General features: G+C 43.6%; 1 protein-coding gene across 2 annotated transcripts in view; it reads left to right on the top strand.

Moving 5' to 3' along the window:
- LOC109881881 (E3 ubiquitin-protein ligase rnf213-alpha) overlaps positions 1–19,207 on the top strand; it is a 35,559-nt gene extending 16,352 nt beyond the window's left edge. For both annotated transcript variants that reach the window (XM_031819046.1, XM_031819047.1), the window contains exons 17-43: positions 79–262; positions 1,524–1,697; positions 1,972–2,124; positions 2,301–2,920; positions 3,410–3,569; positions 3,801–4,018; positions 4,140–4,277; positions 4,520–4,684; positions 4,856–6,140; positions 6,265–6,446; positions 6,583–6,738; positions 6,825–10,442; positions 10,677–10,801; positions 10,904–11,017; positions 11,108–11,232; positions 11,377–11,499; positions 11,619–11,683; positions 12,280–12,433; positions 12,716–12,857; positions 13,065–13,256; positions 13,555–13,685; positions 14,292–14,449; positions 14,657–14,869; positions 15,462–15,649; positions 15,933–16,053; positions 18,562–18,662; positions 18,994–19,207. In XM_031819046.1, the coding sequence (XP_031674906.1) occupies positions 79–262; positions 1,524–1,697; positions 1,972–2,124; positions 2,301–2,920; positions 3,410–3,569; positions 3,801–4,018; positions 4,140–4,277; positions 4,520–4,684; positions 4,856–6,140; positions 6,265–6,446; positions 6,583–6,738; positions 6,825–10,442; positions 10,677–10,801; positions 10,904–11,017; positions 11,108–11,232; positions 11,377–11,499; positions 11,619–11,683; positions 12,280–12,433; positions 12,716–12,857; positions 13,065–13,256; positions 13,555–13,685; positions 14,292–14,449; positions 14,657–14,869; positions 15,462–15,649; positions 15,933–16,053; positions 18,562–18,662; positions 18,994–19,180 (9,192 nt within the window). In that variant the 3' untranslated portion in view covers positions 19,181–19,207. The remainder of the gene's footprint in view (positions 1–78; positions 263–1,523; positions 1,698–1,971; positions 2,125–2,300; positions 2,921–3,409; positions 3,570–3,800; positions 4,019–4,139; positions 4,278–4,519; positions 4,685–4,855; positions 6,141–6,264; positions 6,447–6,582; positions 6,739–6,824; positions 10,443–10,676; positions 10,802–10,903; positions 11,018–11,107; positions 11,233–11,376; positions 11,500–11,618; positions 11,684–12,279; positions 12,434–12,715; positions 12,858–13,064; positions 13,257–13,554; positions 13,686–14,291; positions 14,450–14,656; positions 14,870–15,461; positions 15,650–15,932; positions 16,054–18,561; positions 18,663–18,993) is intronic.
- Positions 19,208–19,478: the final 271 nt, after the last annotated feature.

The following is a 19,478-nucleotide window of genomic DNA, read 5'->3' as shown; positions in this document are numbered from 1 at the left end:
TAAACCTAATCTCTTATTTTAGTAATTCATATCCTGTACAAATCTCAATCTCTTCAATGTTTTTTTCTTCTCACACAGAGCAAGTCTGAGGGTAAACTCTTTGACCGGTTGAAGATCAACTATAAGTTTGGCAAACTCATCTCAACCATCATCCAGAAGTCCTGGCCGAGAGATGAGCGTGGTAATTACCACGAAGACGACGACGTGGTCTTTCAACACCTGCTCTCCTGGACAGCCGCCAAGAACATCTTCCAGCTACACGGTACTTCCATCAGTCTATTTACTGTTCTTCCATCAGTCTATTTACTGTTCTTCCATCAGTCTATTTACTGTTCTTCCATCAGACTATTTACTGTTCTTCCATCAGTCTATTTACTGTTCTTCCATCAGTCTATTTACTGTTCTTCCATCAGTCTATTTACTGTTCTTCCATCAGTCTATTTACTGTTCTTCCATCAGTCTATTTACTGTTCTTCCATCAGTCTATTTACTGTTCTTCCATCAGTCTATTTACTGTTCTTCCATCAGTCTATTTACTGTTCTTCCATCAGTCTATTTACTGTTCTTCCATCAGTCTATTTACTGTTCTTCCATCAGTCTATTTACTGTTCTTCCATCAGTCTATTTACTGTTCTTCCATCAGTCTATTTACTGTTCTTCCATCAGTCTATTTACTGTTCTTCCATCAGTCTATTTACTGTTCTTCCATCAGTCTATTTACTGTTCTTCCATCAGTCTATTTACTGTTCTTCCATCAGTCTATTTACTGTTCTTCCATCAGTCTATTTACTGTTCTTCCATCAGTCTATTTACTGTTCTTCCATCAGTCTATTTACTGTTCTTCCATCAGTCTATTTACTGTTCTTCCATCAGTCTATTTACTGTTCTTCCATCAGTCTATTTACTGTTCTTCCATCAGTCTATTTACTGTTCTTCCATCAGTCTATTTACTGTTCTTCCATCAGTCTATTTACTGTTCTTCCATCAGTCTATTTACTGTTCTTCCATCAGTCTATTTACTGTTCTTCCATCAGTCTATTTACTGTTCTTCCATCAGTCTATTTACTGTTCTTCCATCAGTCTATTTACTGTTCTTCCATCAGTCTATTTACTGTTCTTCCATCAGTCTATTTACTGTTCTTCCATCAGTCTATTTACTGTTCTTCCATCAGTCTATTTACTGTTCTTCCATCAGTCTATTTACTGTTCTTCCATCAGTCTATTTACTGTTCTTCAATCAGTCTATTTACCTGTTTTAGTGTATGGTCTGATTTCTTGATGATTTTGGCTGCCATATGGTCCCGAAAGACTCTTCTGGCCGTCTTTGGCCATCACTGTGTCCCAACCCTGGTGATGTTTTTGGAGTTCAATTGTATGTGGTGTTTAATAGTTTTTGTGATCTCAATGAGACTTTCTGGTTTCAAATTGAGAGTCCTGTAACTGTCTCAAGCATTTAACCCATCTTGTTTCAGTATCCAGCTGCTTTTACCCCGTATTGTAATGTAAATCATATGTGGTTTTAGGTGCAGATGAAAAGCTGATTGAGCAGCTCTCTGAAGAAGCCAGGGACAGGATGGCCATAGCTATCTCGACCTTCACTGCCATCTCCAACCAGCTGGTCCACGGAAACATCCAAGTCAAACTGCTCAACTCCGTCTTGGAGAAGAGAGATACTTTCACAGAGCTGCTGAAAATAGGTAATGAAAGGTTGTGTTTTTTAGGGTGGAAAACGTCCATTACATGTCCATCTTTTTCAGAAATCCTGGTTGGAAGATTCTTTCCTCTGAGAATTCCTCAACCGGGATTAAAATAAATAAATAAATAAAAACATATTTTGGAACATTTCCATAATTTTGCAACCCAAGTTCTTTGTTCATATGAAAGGATTTCATAAAGTTGATAAAGGCTGTCTTCTTTCATTAGTCTTAGTGCTGTTTGCTTATGAAATGTGTGTTTTTGATCTAAATGCAGACTGTCTTTCGGAGAATGAGCGCTACAAGGACAGCGCCCCCATAAAAAGGCTGCTAATGTGTAGGCAGGAGGAGGTGAAAGCTGTCTATCATGAGAAGGAGCTGGTGGAAGTCCTGCTTACCATGAGCCGCAAACTACAGGAACATGTCGTAGGTGGGTGTGTTTGTGTGTGTGTATTCAGTCAAAGGTCCACACAAAGCTGCTAAGCAGGTCTGTGTTTGTGAGAAGTCAAATGGGTGAATGAAAGTAAAATCTTTCCAGGGAAGGTTGCGTTTGGCCAGTCTGATCAGTGGTCCTAATCGTTTTCATGCTTTATCCCTCTGTTGCAGTTCAATTTGAAGGCTTGGAAGCAAGACTACAGACCAACATCGAAGCAATGACCCTTGATCAATTCATGGAGGTCCATCCATTTGACCAACTCTCTTCTCCAACTGCCGGTGTAGTCACCTTCTTCGAACTTGAGGACGACGTGAGAGAGATGGCAGAGGTTCTGCACAGATTTAAAGACAGCTACATCTTCAAGTTGTGCTGGGAGAAACAGGCCCGAGACCTTGCCAGAAGAGATGCATATGATGAAGACTATGACCCTGAGGAATCGGTTGACTACTTTGTAGGACCAGTCGAGATACACAGCGATATTTTTCTTCCTTGCTACGCGAAGTACGATAAGATCTACAAATGCCTGAAGAACGGCAGCCTTCGGCTCGAAGAGGTCGATACTCTCTTCAAGGCCTACAGGGGCAAGTACGAAGAGCTGGCGCAGGACTTGGATATCATGTGCAGAAACGACAAGTCGGATAACAAACAGTGGATCCAGAGAAGGGTGCACCAGATTGAGCAGTACCACGAGCTTCACCTGGCTGTGGAGTCTGCTCAGGTCATCATGTTGGTCAAGCAGACGCTCAACCTTCAAGGCAACTTCCAAGTCCTGCAGACACTGCTAGAAGTTGTGAGTTGGTGTGAATTGCCATTTCATTTATTTATCACAGGTTTAAAACAAATGTCATCTTGTTTTGTGCACATTCACTGACGTTGCTAGCTAGCTAGTTACCTTGGTAATAAACTTATTCTAGCCAACCAACTGTCCTAAGCTACCGCTCAAACATAGAAAATGTTAGCAAGTTTGCTTTTGCCACTAGGCAACATTGTATCAGCTTTCTAGCCACCACTGTCCTGGCCACCACCGCTGAAAATGACAGTGCTCGTTAAAAGTTGGTTTTACAAATTAATGCGAGCTAGCTAACAAACTGCATCGCGCGGATGTCGCGCTACACTTGAATTTAAAAAGGTAATTTACATTTGAGCTGACACCCGTGACGTTTTTCTGCATGGAACTAAACTGTGTATTAAACCTTTCAGCCAATCAGAAACAAGTATTCAGCCAAGTACTGGTAGAACAAACAATACTCAAACAAATTCTGTATTTCTCTGTTGTCAGACGCATGAGGACTTTAAGAGGGAGCACCTGGATCGTATTGACAATGACCTGATGCAGACAAAGCTGGTTCTGGTGGACATCACAGAGCCCCGCAGACTGTGTCTCCAGGAGCTCGGCCTCAGGAAAAACTTTGTCATCTGGGTTAAAGAGGCTCTTGAAGGTACACGGGGTGATCATCTTTACCTTCAAGAGAGTAACCTGTCAGTAATCAGTCACTAACTGTATCTATTGAAAATAGACAGTCATGTTTTGTGTAGTTATATTTCATGTGATTATCATGAGGTCTCATGTTATTTGTTATACTGTATCTGAACTGCTTGTCTGCACAATTACCCATTGTGGGATAAATGTAGTGCTATTGGATTAATCAGTCTGTTGTGCTCTATTCCAGATATCAACGAACTTAAAGTATTTGTTGACCTGGCTTCCATCTCTGCTGGGGAGAATGACCTCGACGTGGACCGTGTGGCCTGCTTCCATGATGCTGTCCTGGGTTACTCTCCGATGCTGTACGAATTGAAGCCAGACTCCGGTTTCCAGGCCTTCAAGGAGGTGCTGAAGAAGCTGTGGAGGGCATTGGACAATGACAACAACCTCCCAAAGAAGCTGGTGAGGACGTTTTATGATATTTAACTTACTTTCAACCTACCTTAAATAAGCCAAAACTTCAAAAAGATAACTATCCCTTTAAAAGTGGAAAACTACCTGACTGTGAATGTCCTTATTGCAGCGTGACACAGCACGCCACCTGGAGTGGTTGAAGACTGTGAAGGACAGCCATGGATCTGTGGAACTATCCTCTCTCTCCTTAGCATCAGCCATCAACAGTAAAGGAATCTACATCATCAGTGCCCAAAACCAAAAGAAGGTAGGCCTGAACAACAATCCATAGAATATACAGTTGTTAGTTTCAACCATCTTTAGAATTATCATCTGTTACTCATGTTCATTTTAGCCAGAACTTTGTTCCAACTGCTTACCGACACTTTGAAGTTCGGTTAAAACGTTTACCACTCCAGTGTGTAGAATGATACTTCAGTGGAGTAGAATATTTGTCATAGTTCTACAGTGCCATGCTTCAGCATCGTTTTTGTCTTTTTGTCCTTCCAGTTGAGCCTGGACACGGCCCTGAAACTGCAGATCCCAGAGGAGCACGACGAGGGCCATGAGATGCGCCGTTACTCCCTGGAGGACCTGAGGGAACTGCAGAACAAACTCATGCTCATGTCTGGGAAAGGGGACCAGGGCCAGTGTGAGGTGGACCAGTTTGCAGAAGTACTGTACTATTTTTCTTTCTTTAATTCAACCTTTTATTTAACCATGCATGTCAGTTAAGGTTGAAGCCTCTTCTTCAGGGCGAGCTTGGTAGTCATATAGTTATAGAAGAGAGGAGCATTTGGTATGGGATGTTATAAACAAGGATTCACTTTGTGTTCTTTTCCTCAGGTTTTCGCCAGTGTCCAGAGGCTAGCTGTGGCATTCATTGCCCTGTTCACGGCAGGGAACCCCCTGTTCAGACACTGGGAGGCCAACATCAACTGTAGTTCCCTCAGCCAAGACGCCGGCATCATCATGGACTTCAACCTTGGCAGCGTTGTCAGTGTGATTATGGTGGAGGGCAGCATCGTGGAGCAGCTTCCTGAGCTGTGCAGGAAGATGGAGAAGTGTCTGAAGTACTGGAACGACTTCATGGACAAACAGAGATCCAACAATTACTACCTGAACTACTACACCGCCGAGCAGATTGTGTACCTGTGCAGTAAGCTGACTCAGCAGAATGTGTCGAATTTGGAGGACCAAGTTCTCATGATGCTCTCCTTTGTCAAACCCAACTGCACAGCTTCCGATCTTAGGCAAACCTGGCACACACTGCAATACGAGATCCTCACTAACCCACCTGTGCAAAATGAGGACATTGACTTCCAGACTTTTGTTGAGGTGCCGAGCGGTGTACAGGGAGGTCTGGATTTCATTGGAGAGTTGAATCTCTCTTCAGACAATCTTCCAAGTCTTGTGGAGCACATTAGCGGCTCAGGAAAGTTGGACTTGATGTGGAACGCCTACATGAGAGACATGAATTCTTTCCTCCAAGACACTCTCGACGTCCGAAGCTTAGGAAAACTGCTAGAAATTCTGGCCAACATAGGTGATGAGAATGAAGGAGACATGACTGATGAGAAGAAATACAAAAGCATTGAAAGATTGATGCCCAAGGGCCTGGCTATCGGAAGTCCAAACCTCATAGTTTCCCCACACGACGAGATCCTGACGTCTTGCATCTCCATTTACATGAGCAGCAAACACGAGCCACTGCCCACGTACGATGAGGTCCTACTGTGCAACTCCTCCACGCCTTACGAGCAGGTGGAGCTGTTCCTCAGACGCTGCCTCACTGCCGGCTACAGAGGAGAGAAGATTTACACCATGCTCTATAGCGATCAGCTTAGCTACGAAGTCAGCTCCAAGGTGGAGAGCTTTTTCCAGCGAATTAAAATGCAGAGCAGGAAGGACTACAGGCTCGTGATCATCTGCAGCTCGGACAGAGAGGATGCCTACCTTCCCTCAGCCTTCTGCCAGTACAGGTTACACATGGTGCCCCAGGAACCCCTGAGCAGCATCCAGAGGTACCTCAACAAACACTACACGGTCCCGTCAGATCAGAGCAGTGCTGCTGCTGTGTTCAAGGACAGGATGTTTGTTGGAGTTGTGTCGTCCAGTAGAGCTGGAGTTGGTGAGTATATTTGGCCTTCAGTTTATGTAATCTCCTGTGTTGATCATTGAATTGGTGGTTTGATATATCCTACTTATCCGCTGGATTTATGCTTAAAATAATGACATGTTCTTCGCACTTTCAGGTAAGTCCCTTTACATCAAGAGGCTGTATGAAAAACTGAAACACTCCACCAAGAAGCCGTCACTGCTGAAATGCATCCGCTTGATCGAGCCAAGGGTTGATGAGAATGTTATTCTTCAGTCTCTGCTGAATACCCCCAAGTCGAAAGAGCTCATCATCTTCCACTTCGATGTCACATCTTCGGTAAATATACTGTAGCCTATTGGTCATTATAATTTGTTTAGTGATAGTTTAACTATTTTTTGATAGAATGTTTACCAATTAGATTCATTTAGTGATATTTTGATGAAATTATTTTTTAAACATGTTTTATCAACAGGTGCGGAAAGGCCTCTATGAGTTTCTCTTTAAACTGTTGGTCTTGGGATATTTGATGGATTCTGAGGGAAGGATGTGGAAATGCAGCAACAAACAGCTTTATGTCATTGAGATCCTACAGTCAACAGTAAACTTGCCCAGAAATGGCCCAAGAACGGTAAATATTTAGTCTCTTGGTGTTAAATCCCATACATTTTCATTGTGATAAGAGAAAAAGAACACTCACACTTTCTTTATATACAGAATGCACGTGCCAACTCCACATTCCTGGATGTGTTCCCAAATGTCTTCTGCCGCCCACCAAAAGAGGTTCTAGATCTGGAAATGAGGATGCGGGAGGACCCCTCCTTTGTAAAGCTTGAAGATCCATTCATGGATGACAAAGAGTTCAGGAGTGAAGCATACCAACGACCCTACCAGTATCTGACGCGTTTCCATAATCAAATCGACCTGGACACCTTCATGTACAATGGGGTGGAAGGCACCTATGTAGAATGTCTACAGATGCTCTTTATGTTCTGTGGCATAATGGACCCATCGTGGGCCGAGTTAAGGAATTTCGCATGGTTCCTAAACCTTCAACTACGAGACTGTGAGACGTCAGTCTTTTGTGATGCCTCTTTCACCGGGGACACCCTCCAGGGATTCAAGAACTTTGTGGTGGACTTCATGATTCTGATGGCCAAGGACTTTGCCACACCGTCCCTCAGCATCTCTGACCAGAGCCCCGGGAGGCAGCAAATGGACCTGACTGGGGTCAGCGATGAAGACTTGGCACCCTTCCGGATCAGGAAGAGATGGGAGTCAGAACCACATCCGTACATCTTCTTCAACGATGACCATGTGTCCATGACCTTCATTGGCTTCCATCTTCAGCCCAACGAACAGAACTCTGTTGACGCCATCGATCCATCCACAAGAAGGGTGATCAAAAGAGACATCATGACCAGAGAGCTGTATGAGGGTCTAAAGCTACAGAGAGTCCCTTTCAATATCGACTTTGACCAACTGCCCAGAGGGGAGAAGATTGAACGCCTTTGCAATGTCTTGGGAATCCAGTGGCCTCTTGATCCTGATGAAACATATGAGCTCACCACTGACAATATACTGAAGATGCTGGCCATCCACATGCGTTTCAGGTGTGGCATCCCAGTCATCATCATGGGGGAGACAGGCTGTGGGAAGACAAGGCTCATTAAATTCCTATGTGAGCTTAGGAGGAGCGGAGTGGCCACGGAGAACATGAAGCTAGTCAAAGTTCATGGTGGAACCAGCTCAGACATGATCTACACCAAAATCCGGGAAGCAGAAGCCATTGCGTTCACCAACAAACAAGACTACAGCTTTGACTCTGTCCTCTTCTTTGACGAAGCCAATACCACGGAAGCCATCAGCAGTATCAAGGAAGTCCTCTGTGATAATACAGTGGAGGGAGAGTGTTTGGTGCCCCATTGCGGCTTGCAGATCATCGCCGCATGCAACCCTTACAGAAAACACACTGACGAGATGATTCAGAGGTTGGAATCTGCTGGACTGGGATATCGAGTCCGAGCTGAAGAGACTGATGAGAAGCTGGGCTCCATCCCTCTCCGCCAGTTGGTGTACAGAGTCCAGGCCTTGCCCCCCAGCATGATACCTCTGGTGTGGGACTTTGGCCAGCTCAATGATCACACTGAAAAAATGTACATCCAGCAGATTGTCCAGAGGGTGGTTGAGACCAACACAATTGATATAGTATACACCAGGTTGATCGCGGATGTCCTGTCTGCTTCGCAGAGGTACATGCGGACAAGGAAAGACGAATGTAGCTTCGTAAGTCTGAGGGATGTAGAACGTTGCATGCAAGCCTTTGTGTGGTTCTACAAAAACCATGCGATGCTGCTTGCTGAGCTAAATCAGTATCAGAGAAATCAAAACGCAGAGAGGAGTGAGAGGAACCAGAGGGAGCCAGAAGCAAGAGACCCAGTCTTGTGGTCTGTAGTGATGGCTCTGGGAATATGCTACCATGCCTGTTTGGAAAACAAGGACAAGTACAGACAGAGAATCTGCAAATACCTCACTGAAACCTACACCCCATTCAAAGTGATGCAGGAGATATCCCTCATGCAGGATCTCCTTCTGAGCGGAGTGCCCTTGGGCGAAACTATTGCACGAAACAACGCTCTGAAAGAGAATGTCTTCATGATGGTGGTCTGTATAGAGCTGAGAATCCCCCTCTTCTTGGTGGGGAAACCTGGGAGTTCAAAATCTCTGTCTAAAACCTTGGTGGCAGACGCCATGCAGGGCCAAGCCGCACACTCTGACCTCTACAAAAGGCTTAAGCAGATTCACCTGGTGTCCTTCCAGTGCAGCCCTCACTCCACACCGGAGGGCATCATCAACACATTTAAGCAATGTGGTCGCTTCCAGGAGGGGAAGAACCTGAACGAGTATATATCTGTGGTGGTGCTGGATGAGATTGGCTTGGCTGAGGATTCTCCCAAAATGCCCCTGAAAACCCTCCATCCTCTGCTAGAAGAGGGATGCATCGATGATGAGCCGCTACCGCACAAAAAGGTTGGATTCATCGGCATCTCCAACTGGGCTTTGGATCCTGCGAAGATGAATAGAGGCATTTTCGTCTCACGTTGCGACCCCGATGAGAAAGAGCTGATTGAGAGCGCTAAAGGCATATGCTCGTCTGACACAATGATTTTGGAGAAGGTCAGGGATTTCTTCCAACCCTTTGCCAGGGCCTACCTAAACATCTGCCGTAAACAAGGGAAAGGTTTCTTTGGTTTGCGTGACTACTACAGCTTGATCAAGATGGTTTTTGCAGTGACCAAGGCTTCCGAACAAAGGCCTAGTGCAGAGAAGATTGTGGAGGCGGTCCTCAGGAACTTCAGTGGCAGGGACGACGTGGATGCAGTCACAGTCTTCACCCAAAGGCTCCAGAAGATACAGATCAACCTGAATCTGGAGAGCATCAGCACCATCGATCTTGTCAGACAAAACATTTCTGCGATTGGCCAGGAGGATGAGTGCCGCTACTTGCTAGTTCTGACCAAGAACTATGCAGCACTACAGATCCTGCAGCAGACTTTCTTCTCCGAGAGCTGCCAGCCAGAGATTATCTTCGGGTCTAGCTTCCCCAAGGACCAAGAGTACACCCAGATCTGCCGCAACATCAACCGAGTCAAGATCTGCATGGAAACCGGTCGAACCGTCGTTCTCCTGAACTTGCAGAACCTCTACGAAAGTCTCTACGATGCTCTGAACCAGTACTACGTCTGCTTGGGAGGACAGAAGTACGTTGACCTGGGACTGGGGACACATCGTGTCAAATGCAGAGTACACAAAGACTTCAGGCTCATTGTCATTGAGGAGAAAGAGGTGGTCTACAAACAGTTTCCAATCCCTCTCATCAACAGGCTTGAGAAGCACTATCTGGACATCCATACAGTTCTCAAGGAGGAACAAAGAGCAGTTGTTGTGGAGTTGGAGAAATGGGTTGGGCAGTTTGTGGCCCTCAATAACCAACACACCATGGCCCCCCAGACATACAAGTACCTACCTCCTGACGTTTTCATTGGCTACCATTCCGACACGTGTGCTTCGGTGGTCCTCCAAATGACAGAGAAGCAAAGGGGAGAGACAGACATTTCCGAGCCCCAAAGAAGAGTCCTGGACGAGGCCAAACTGATCCTTCTGAACTGTGCCACTCCAGACTCGGTGGTTCGGCTGGACTGCACTGTTCTCCCCAGGGTGGAGAGTGAACATCTGGCCAGGATCTACTTTGAGGACCAGAAGCACAGCTCTTTGGCCGACTTCATCTTCTCTCACACTCAACAGGACGAGCAGTGCTATTCCTCCTTCACAGAGGTAACAATTTGTTATATACATATATTTTTAATTACCACAATCACATGTAGGCTTTCAATATTCCAATAATTCTTAGTTTTTTCACAAATCTTGATTGGGGGATTCCCGTAATCAGGAGGGAATTCTCCAACCAGGATTTCTGAAAACTCTGGCAACTTTAGGACATGACATTATATAACTCTTATTAAACGTTTGTTTATACAGTCCTATTTTTATTTTATTTTACTTTCCCAGGTGACTACCTTTTCCAGACTTTTAACAGCATCAGATGTTGGGCCACTGGAAGAGGTCGTGAACAATGTCGAGCTTCTCTCTCTTCAGCAGTTTGACACTGAGCACTCCTTCCTCAAGAAGATCAGGTTTGACACCTTTTAGTTCATCCTCATCATGCTTTATTGATTGTCCATTAGCCGTTGAGTTGAAACCTTTTGGTCAGGTTAAAAACATTGCTCTCTTCTTAGTCATTTCCTCACATCTGGAAATGGGAGAGAGAATACATCTGGCAACAAAATCCTGATCATCCAGTCAGATTTTGATGAAGAGTCACACAGTGCAAATCTCATTGCCTCCGCCAAGTAAGTGAAGTCTGGAATACATGTCATTAAATAAATACATTTTAAAACCGAAATCTGATTATATCTAATATTTTATCTAATTCATTTCAGATATTCTGCCATCAATGAAATCAACAAATCAAGACAAGTGGAGATGGGAGGCAAGGTCTTCGTCTACTTCATCACTAAATTGCCAAGAATGGAAGGAGGGACATCCTATGTTGGATTTCATGGAGGTGAAGTTATCGTTGGTTCAAACATTGTGCAACATTAGAACATGTTGAAATGGGATACGTGCTCAAAAGACAATCTGAGATTGAAAACTTTTGTAAAAAAAAAAAACGTTTATGAAGTTATTCTTTTTTCTAAATCCAATATAGACCCCTGGAGGTCGGTTCATATTGATGACCTCAGAAGATCGAAAGATATTGTGTCAGATATCAAAGCCTTGAGAAACCTTACCATCAGTCAACTGTTTGAGGAGAAAAAGGATGAGCCTGAAGGTGAATGACCTTTAAGACTCGTATTGATGATCATGACAAAATGTCTTCGTACTGATACACTTCTTCAGAAAAAATGACCTGTTGACATAGTTAAAAGAGCCTTGTATGTTTATGCACAGCGATGGAGGTAGATGACATGTACACTGAGACAGAGCAACAGGAATTGGAACATGAAGACCAAACAGTGAGTTTTACACCATTACTTACCCGCCAGTGTTGTGATTGGCTGTGATATTTGTCTATTGATTTCTCTTCGCCAGAGGGGCATCCGTTGTCAAAATGGGATTGCCGTTCTGACTTCGTGGCTGTGTTATTTAGTGCAAATCGCAAATGTAATTTCCTGGTTGCTAAAATTCCACACTCAATTTCAGTTTGTGACAAAACAAGCACTGAAATTGCACAAACAGTGTAGAAATCATCATAATTTTGGTTGAAAGGTCCAATATGACAGGTCTACACTATTTAGCATTATAAACTGAGATATAATCTAACGCTTTAAAAGAGGATGCACTTTTGGATGTTAGACTTTAACATTTGAATATTTAGGTGTTATTATTTGCTACAATATTGTTTTGGTATTCTGTATGATGGACTCCCTCTTGTAAAAATAACAGTAATACTGCAAAAATTCAAAACAATCCTGTTTGTAGCACCATTTAAATATCATGTGTACATAACCCATGTTATGGGTTAAGAAACTCTGTTTTACTGTAAACAAACCATGTTGTTTTGGAATACCTTCCTCGTGTTTCATGTGTCTTGACCATGTTCCTACTGCAGAGCTGGAGGAGTGTTGTGGACACCACGGCGCTGGTACGTAGCTGTGTGCAGAGCGCAGTGGGCATGCTCAGAGACCAGCTGGAGGGTGGAGTCCGTAGTACCAGGAGAGTGGAGATCCTGCTCACACTCCTGACTGACAACCAACAAATAAGAGGTAGGATAACTACTGTAGTACTAATTGTTTATTTTTAGATTTTTGAAGCGACTTGGAGATTTTTCTTGTAGTAATAAGTTTACCCATTGGCGTGCTATATCTAAGCAGTAGTGCGTGCTAGCGCCGGAGAAGTTTGAAAATTGAGAGACTCTACAAGCGATCTCCATACTTCTCTAGCATTACCATATCCAAGCTTGCATGGATACAGAACAACAATGGGTCATCATTGACATGCATTCCATTCTCAATGATAATACTCAGACTATGAATGTTCTTGAACAGCTGAATTTCTGAGGACCGTGAAGAGACGTCTTCACTCGTTGCTGTCGACCCATGATGACAACACGCTCAAACTGTCCTCAAATAACTGGGTCATCAAGGAGGCGTCCAACATTGACGCACTGCAGGAAGGAGGGACATTCAGGTGAGTGACCACTATGATTTCAAAACCTCTTATGCCAGTACAAATCCTCATTGTAAATTCAAAGGGACTTTAAAGATAACTTTTTTCAACTAACTCTTTAAAAGGGACATAAGATATTTTTGATTGGCCAAATAACCATACATTTAGCCTTATACCATATTGCCCATAAACGGCTCTACTAAACTGATTTTCTACTTTTTGTACCAGACACACCCTATGGAAAAGGGTGCAGGCTGTGGTTATTCCCTTCTTGGCCCAGCTGGTCTCTGTCATCGACCGCGACCGCAACCTGGACATTCTGCAGGACTCCAACTCTGGAGAGGCGGTTAAGAAACTCTGGTTGGACATCTTTGGGAACGACAAACTACTCGAGGTTCCCTACACAAAACTGGACCGCAAGTAAGTACTGTACCGTCACAGCAATGGTTATGTTGTTGGACTAGAGAGCATAGAAATCAAATGACAAGAACAGCCATTTCTAATCAAGTTGTTGTTCTACAATGGGTGGCCCGGCGGCCATATTGAGTATTCCAGTCAAATTACCATGGTCTGAGGGGCTTTGTCCCTTCTAGTAATTATATTTCTGTGTTCAAGACTAGAGATGCTGTCTTCTGTCAGCTCTGATTCTAGAATGTCAGTGAATCAACAACTCCCTCTCTCTTGCTACTCTATATTAACCCCTCCCTTCCTGTCCCAGTTCAGAGTCAAAGACCATCCTGGTCCAGAACTACATTGGGCTGGACAAGAACATCGGCTGTATCATGCCCTTCAGCTGGAGGATCAGGGACTACCTGGATGAACTCTGGGTCCATGCTCTCCAGCATGAAGGTAGTGGGTTATGACAATACCTCATACGTCTAACTTATTTGTCAGGGATCATCAACTAGATTCAGCCGAGGGACCATTTTCTTTTTTTGTTGGGGGGCCGGAACATAATTACAAATAATTTGTAGACTGCAAGAAGCCCAAACAGATATGTTTGACTAATACATAATCATTTCAAGCCTTGCTTACATTTGTATACAATCACGTCTCTCTCTGTTATGCGTGGGAATACTTTGGAACAGATTTCTTCAATTTAAATCACTTGGAGCTGATGTCCTGGTGTTTGTACAGTCTGATGTCCTGGTGTTTTTACAGTCTGATGTCCAACAACGAAAATAAAAACGTATTCTATTTTTTTATCAGAAAACCTTAAGGCCTCCAGTTTGGGAACCCTGTTATGTTGTAACCAGGGGTTGTATTGGAGGATCGTTAATTTATTTTGTGAATAGGGCATTACGTTTTGACCAACGTTCAGCATTGTTTTACTGCTACATCCCTGGTTGTAGTCTATGTGTTGTGTTCAATAATTCTTCAGTACTAGGTCTCTATCTAGGAATGATGTTATTTTCTCTTCATTTAACCTAGTTATGGTGTTTCTGGGATGTTCAGGTCACACTCAGGGCCAGTTTGAGGAGTTCTTTAGGAAGACCCCACTGGGCCGCTACATCTCAGAGGCAGACCCGGAGATGCAGGCTGAGTTCTTCCACAGGTACCTGCAGGATTTCATCTCCATGACCATGAATGTGACCTGTCAGGAGGATCTGCAGGTAATGAGTTTCATTGTTTTACTTTCAACATTTATAAAATGATGTCATTAGTCTGTTTTTATGGATCCCAGCAATCATTGGAAAACATGGATGTCTGTTTCTGACTGGAGAGTCCTGCCTAAATAAAGATGAATTGAATTGTTATTTCAAGGTGTTAATTATTAGTTTGTGTGTGTACGCATCCATACATCCTAACCAATCTTCCAGCTCCTTTGCGGTGCCTTGACCTGTTGTGTGAACGAGCTGCGGCTGCGTCACGATGACGTCATGGGGAAGGAAGTGACCTCGCTGCCTTGGGTCCACGCTGCCTACCATGAGTTTAAGAACCGCCTGCAGAACCTGTCCAGGATGATAAGCATGGAGCCCCAGTTGGCCCAGGTCCTCCGGGGGAACACACATGCCAGAGAGGGGGATGAACTGGTCAGTATTACTGGGAAGTTCCACTGGGGCGTTGGGAAAACACTATGTTCTATACCAGCTGCACTGGAGTCCAAACTGTGGGCCAGCGTAAGCAGAGCGCGAGGCTTCTAGGTGTGAAGATCTTGAAATTAAAACCAGGAGCAGCACACATTATTATGAGCCGTCCTCCACTCTGCAGCCTCCACTGAAGTCTAGTATAGCAGGCCAGTTCAGCGTTAAAGGGATTCTTCATTTTATTTCAAGCAATGATACTTTTGTTTTCTTCCAGTCTTTTGAATGCTGGTAGAGATGAAATGGAAGGTAAATATTAGTGTTTTAGCTCCAGCGTAGGGGAGATGCTTGCTGTAATATCACTCCTTTATGCTGTGTGGCTTGTGTTGTATTGGCACGAATACTTGTGTTAATATAAAACATTTTCAGGAACAAGGATGTCTTAAGTATATTCCTCTGCAGTGTGTCATTTTGCATTGACCATAGCCTTGTGTGCCTGGCATCTATGTTCTCCTCTGCCAGGATGCAGAGCCAACGTGATAATGCAATGTCTAGCTACACGAGACTGCGTTACCCCTCAAAGCATGCGTTAACTCCCCAGGTGCTGGACGTGTATGCGGCCGTGGCCTGTGTAGAGTACCTGGAGCCCCAGGCTCTGGACACAGACGGCCAGCGGCTGGTCTGGCTCAGACAGGTCAAGAGGCTCCAGGTCCCCATCGAGCTGGTCTGCTCCGAGGAGAATCTGAGACACTATAAGGACAGGAGCGTGGCCATGGTCCACAGAGTTCAGTGAGTTAACAGGGATTCTATTCAATCTCAATGACCTGGAACTTGAATGTCAAGGTTGACACAATGACATTGACATGGCCAGTATATAAACTGACTCTATTTATCAACTGTTATTTTCTGTTTGTTGCATTGTCCCTTTATTTAATTTTGATTTAAAAGAAGTGTAAAGCTGTCCAGTCATCTGAAGGGCAGTTTTGTATTTTTTGGTAGCTGCTAAAACTTTAGAACAACAGAATGCCAGTTGTATTTTTTTGTGACTTGTTTTTTTCTGTGGTTTCTGTAGGACTGGGTGGAACCGCGTCGTCACCCTGTCTCTGTTTGTGGAGCACATGTTACTGGGCATCGAGGAGGTGGAGAAGAAGCTGAAGCCTCTGGTCTTGGAGCACACCAGAGGGTTGTGCCAGGTCAGTGTGGTCTGGGGTCATATCTATAGGAATAATGATGTCAATTGAGAATCTCCATCAAAAATGATTTAAATCCAGGATTGGGCTTAATCTGTGTCTGGGAAACCTCCTTTTAGTGTATGTATAGTACTGTATAGTGGCGCAGCGGTCAAAGGCACTGCATCTCCGTGCTAGAGGCTTCACTACACACACCCTGGTTCGAATCCAGGCTGTATCACAACCGGCCGTGATTGGGAGTCCCATAGGGCGGCGCACAATTGGCCCAGGTTTGACCAGTGTAGGCCGTCATTGTAAATAAGAATTTGTTCTTAACTGACTTGCCTAGTTAAATAAAATGGTGCCCTTCAGTGGTCTATTTTAGTCAGTGTAACAGGTAACCACACCACTCCTCTGATTTGCCTGGGCTAATATCAGAATAATATACTGAACTAAAATATAAATGCAATAAGATTTTACTGAGTTTCAGTTCACATAAGGAAATCTGTCTATTGAAATACATTCATTTCATCTATGGATTTCACATGACTGGGAATACAGATATGAATCTCTTGATCACAGACACCTTAAAAAAAATGTGGGGATCAGAAAACCACTCAGTATCTGGTGTGACCACCATTTGCCTCATGCAGTGAGACATCTTCTTTGCATAGAGTTGATCAGGCTGTTGATTGTGGAATGTTGTCCCACTCCTCTTCAATGACTGTGTGAAATTGCTGGATATTGGCGGGAACTTGAACACGCTGTTGTACCCGTTGATCCAGAGCATCTCAAACATGCTCAATGGGTGACATGTCTGGTGATTATGCAGGCCATGGAATAAATGGGACATTTTCAGCTTCCAGGAATTGTGTGCAGATCCTAATGACATGGGGCCATGCATTATCATGCTGACACATGAGGTGATGGCGGCGGATGAATGGCATGACAATGGGCCTCAGGATCTCGTCACGGTATCTCTGTACATTGAAATTGCCATTGATAAAATGCAATTGTGTACATTGTCCGTAGCTTATGCCTTTTTAAAGGGGTGGATCTGCTTAATATTGAGGAAAGAATATTGGTTCCATCAATGTAATTTGTCTGCATCATTTCCAATCCCCCATATATTTTTGGGGTAAATATATACAGTGGGGAGAAAAAGTATTTGATACACTGCTGATTTTGCAGGTTTTCCTACTTACAAAGCATGTAGAGGTCTGTAATTTTTATCATAGGTACACTTCAACTGTGACAGACGCAATCTAAACAAAAATCCAGAAAATCACATTGTATGATTTTTAAGTAAAGCCATCCCTAAAGCCAACACCTCATTTGGCAGCCTTTCCTTCCAGTTCTCTGCTGCCTGTGACTGCAACGAATTGCAAAAATCGCTGAAGTTGGAGACTTTTATCTCCCTCACCAACTTTAAACATCTGCTATCTGAGCAGCTAACCGATCGCATGCAGCTGTACATAGTCCATCGGTAAATAGCCCACCCAATTTACCTACCTCAGCCCCATACTGTTTTTATTTATTTACTTTTCGGCTCTTTTGCACACCAGTATCTCTACCTGCACATGACCATTTGATCATTTATCACTCCAGTGTTAATCTGCTAAATTGTTATTATTCACCTACCTCCTCATTGCCTTTTGCACACAATGTATATAGACTCTTTTTTTCTTTTTCTACTGTGTTATTGACTTGTTTATTGTTTACTCCATGTGTAACTTTGTGTTGTTGTCTGTTCACACTGCTATGCTTTATCTTGGCCAGGTCGTAGTTGTAAATGAGAACTTGTTCTCAACTAGCCTACCTGGTTAAATAAAGGTGAAATATATATTTTTTTTTTTAAATTCAACCTGAACATTCAACCTCTCCATCTATCTCTCAACATCATCCTTTTTGGATTTCTATTTGCCATATATTTTTCAACTGTACTGTGATGCTTCACAAACGAATTTGGCACTATTCACAATGTTGACATCAGTAAACCGCTCACCCACACGATACCATACATGTGGTCTGCAGTTGTGAGGCTGATTTTGAATGTACTGCCAAATTCTCTAAAACAAGTTTGGAGGAGGCTTGTGGTAGAGAAATGAACATGACATTTTCTGGCAACAGCTCTGGTGGACATTCCTGCAATCAGCATGCCAATTGCACGCTCCCTCAAATTGTAGACATATGTGCCATGTGTATGACAAAAGGCCGCTCTAAAATGGCAGGTTTATTGACCCCAGCACAAAGGTTGTACCTGTGTAATGAACATGCTGTTTAATCAGCTTCTTGATATGCCACACCTGTCAGGTGGATGGATTATCTGGTAAAGGATAAATGCTCACTAACAGGGATGCAACAAATTTGTGCCCCAAATTTGGGAGACATATGCTTTTGTGGCAAATGGGAAATGTCTGCAATCTTTTATTTGTGCTCATGAAACATAGGGCAACACTTTACATGTTGAGTTTATCTTTTTGTTCAGTGTCATTTTTCCTTTCCTTTCAAAATGGCATTTGTTCTATCAAGATCCTGGAGAAGGACTCTGACCTGAAAATGAAGAAGCCGTTTGAGGCGGTGATCGGTATACTGAAAGCCTGCAAAGACGGAGCAATGGAGCGCATTTTCAGGTATGGATTCCCTTCCTTCCTCATCTGTCTGGAAGTATATTTCTATTAGAATCCTGATCCAGCAAAGCAGAGATTAGCTGGTATTATACCACAAAGGAAGCATATGGCTGGATCATGATTAGACTCTGACCACTCAAACCTCAGGGCCTTACTTATAGTGGGTATATACAAGGACCTGGAGTTTTTCCTGGTCACATTCACGTAACAAAGAAAAACTCAGGGCCTTCATTATAGTGTATAGTGTCTAGCTCTATAATTTTAACAAGCTCAAGCGCAAGTTAAGTATGCTGTATGCTTAACTTGCATAACTCGCTATCTTGTCCGTGTCCAGGTTTGGCCTCCAGCCGTGCCCTGTGTGTATGAGCGACCCCCATGACCCCCTGAGCCTGCCGTGTGACCACATCTACTGCCTGGCCTGCATCAGACAGTGGCTGGTCCCAGGTCAGATGTTCTGTCCTCTCTGCATGCAGGCTGTGCCAGACGACTTCACTCTCAGGCCCTCTGAAGACATAAGGTGAGGGCGGACCCTCTCATGTTGATTAGTACATGACTAAGGTTATTAGACATACTGATGGCTCTGTTTGTTATGTGAAGAAGATAACCTCATGGAAATAACTCTCACTTTATTGTCATTTAATCTTATTTGAATGTTTTATTGTTGATTAAGCTTCAATTCATTCATTCATTTCCCTGCCATTTAGTTCCCTGCCATTCATTAGTTTCCCTGCCATTCATTCATTTCCCTGCCATTCATTAGTTTCCCTGCCATTCATTAATGACCTAATAGCGTTTTTGTGTATGCTTTTAGGCTCACCA

The sequence above is a fragment of the Oncorhynchus kisutch genome, unplaced genomic scaffold, assembly GCF_002021735.2.
Source record: "Oncorhynchus kisutch isolate 150728-3 unplaced genomic scaffold, Okis_V2 scaffold1803, whole genome shotgun sequence".
In the NCBI taxonomy this organism is placed as follows: Eukaryota; Metazoa; Chordata; class Actinopteri; order Salmoniformes; family Salmonidae; genus Oncorhynchus; species Oncorhynchus kisutch.
Note: the sequence above shows the minus strand (reverse complement) of the source record. Positions and strands in the feature narration are given on the sequence as shown.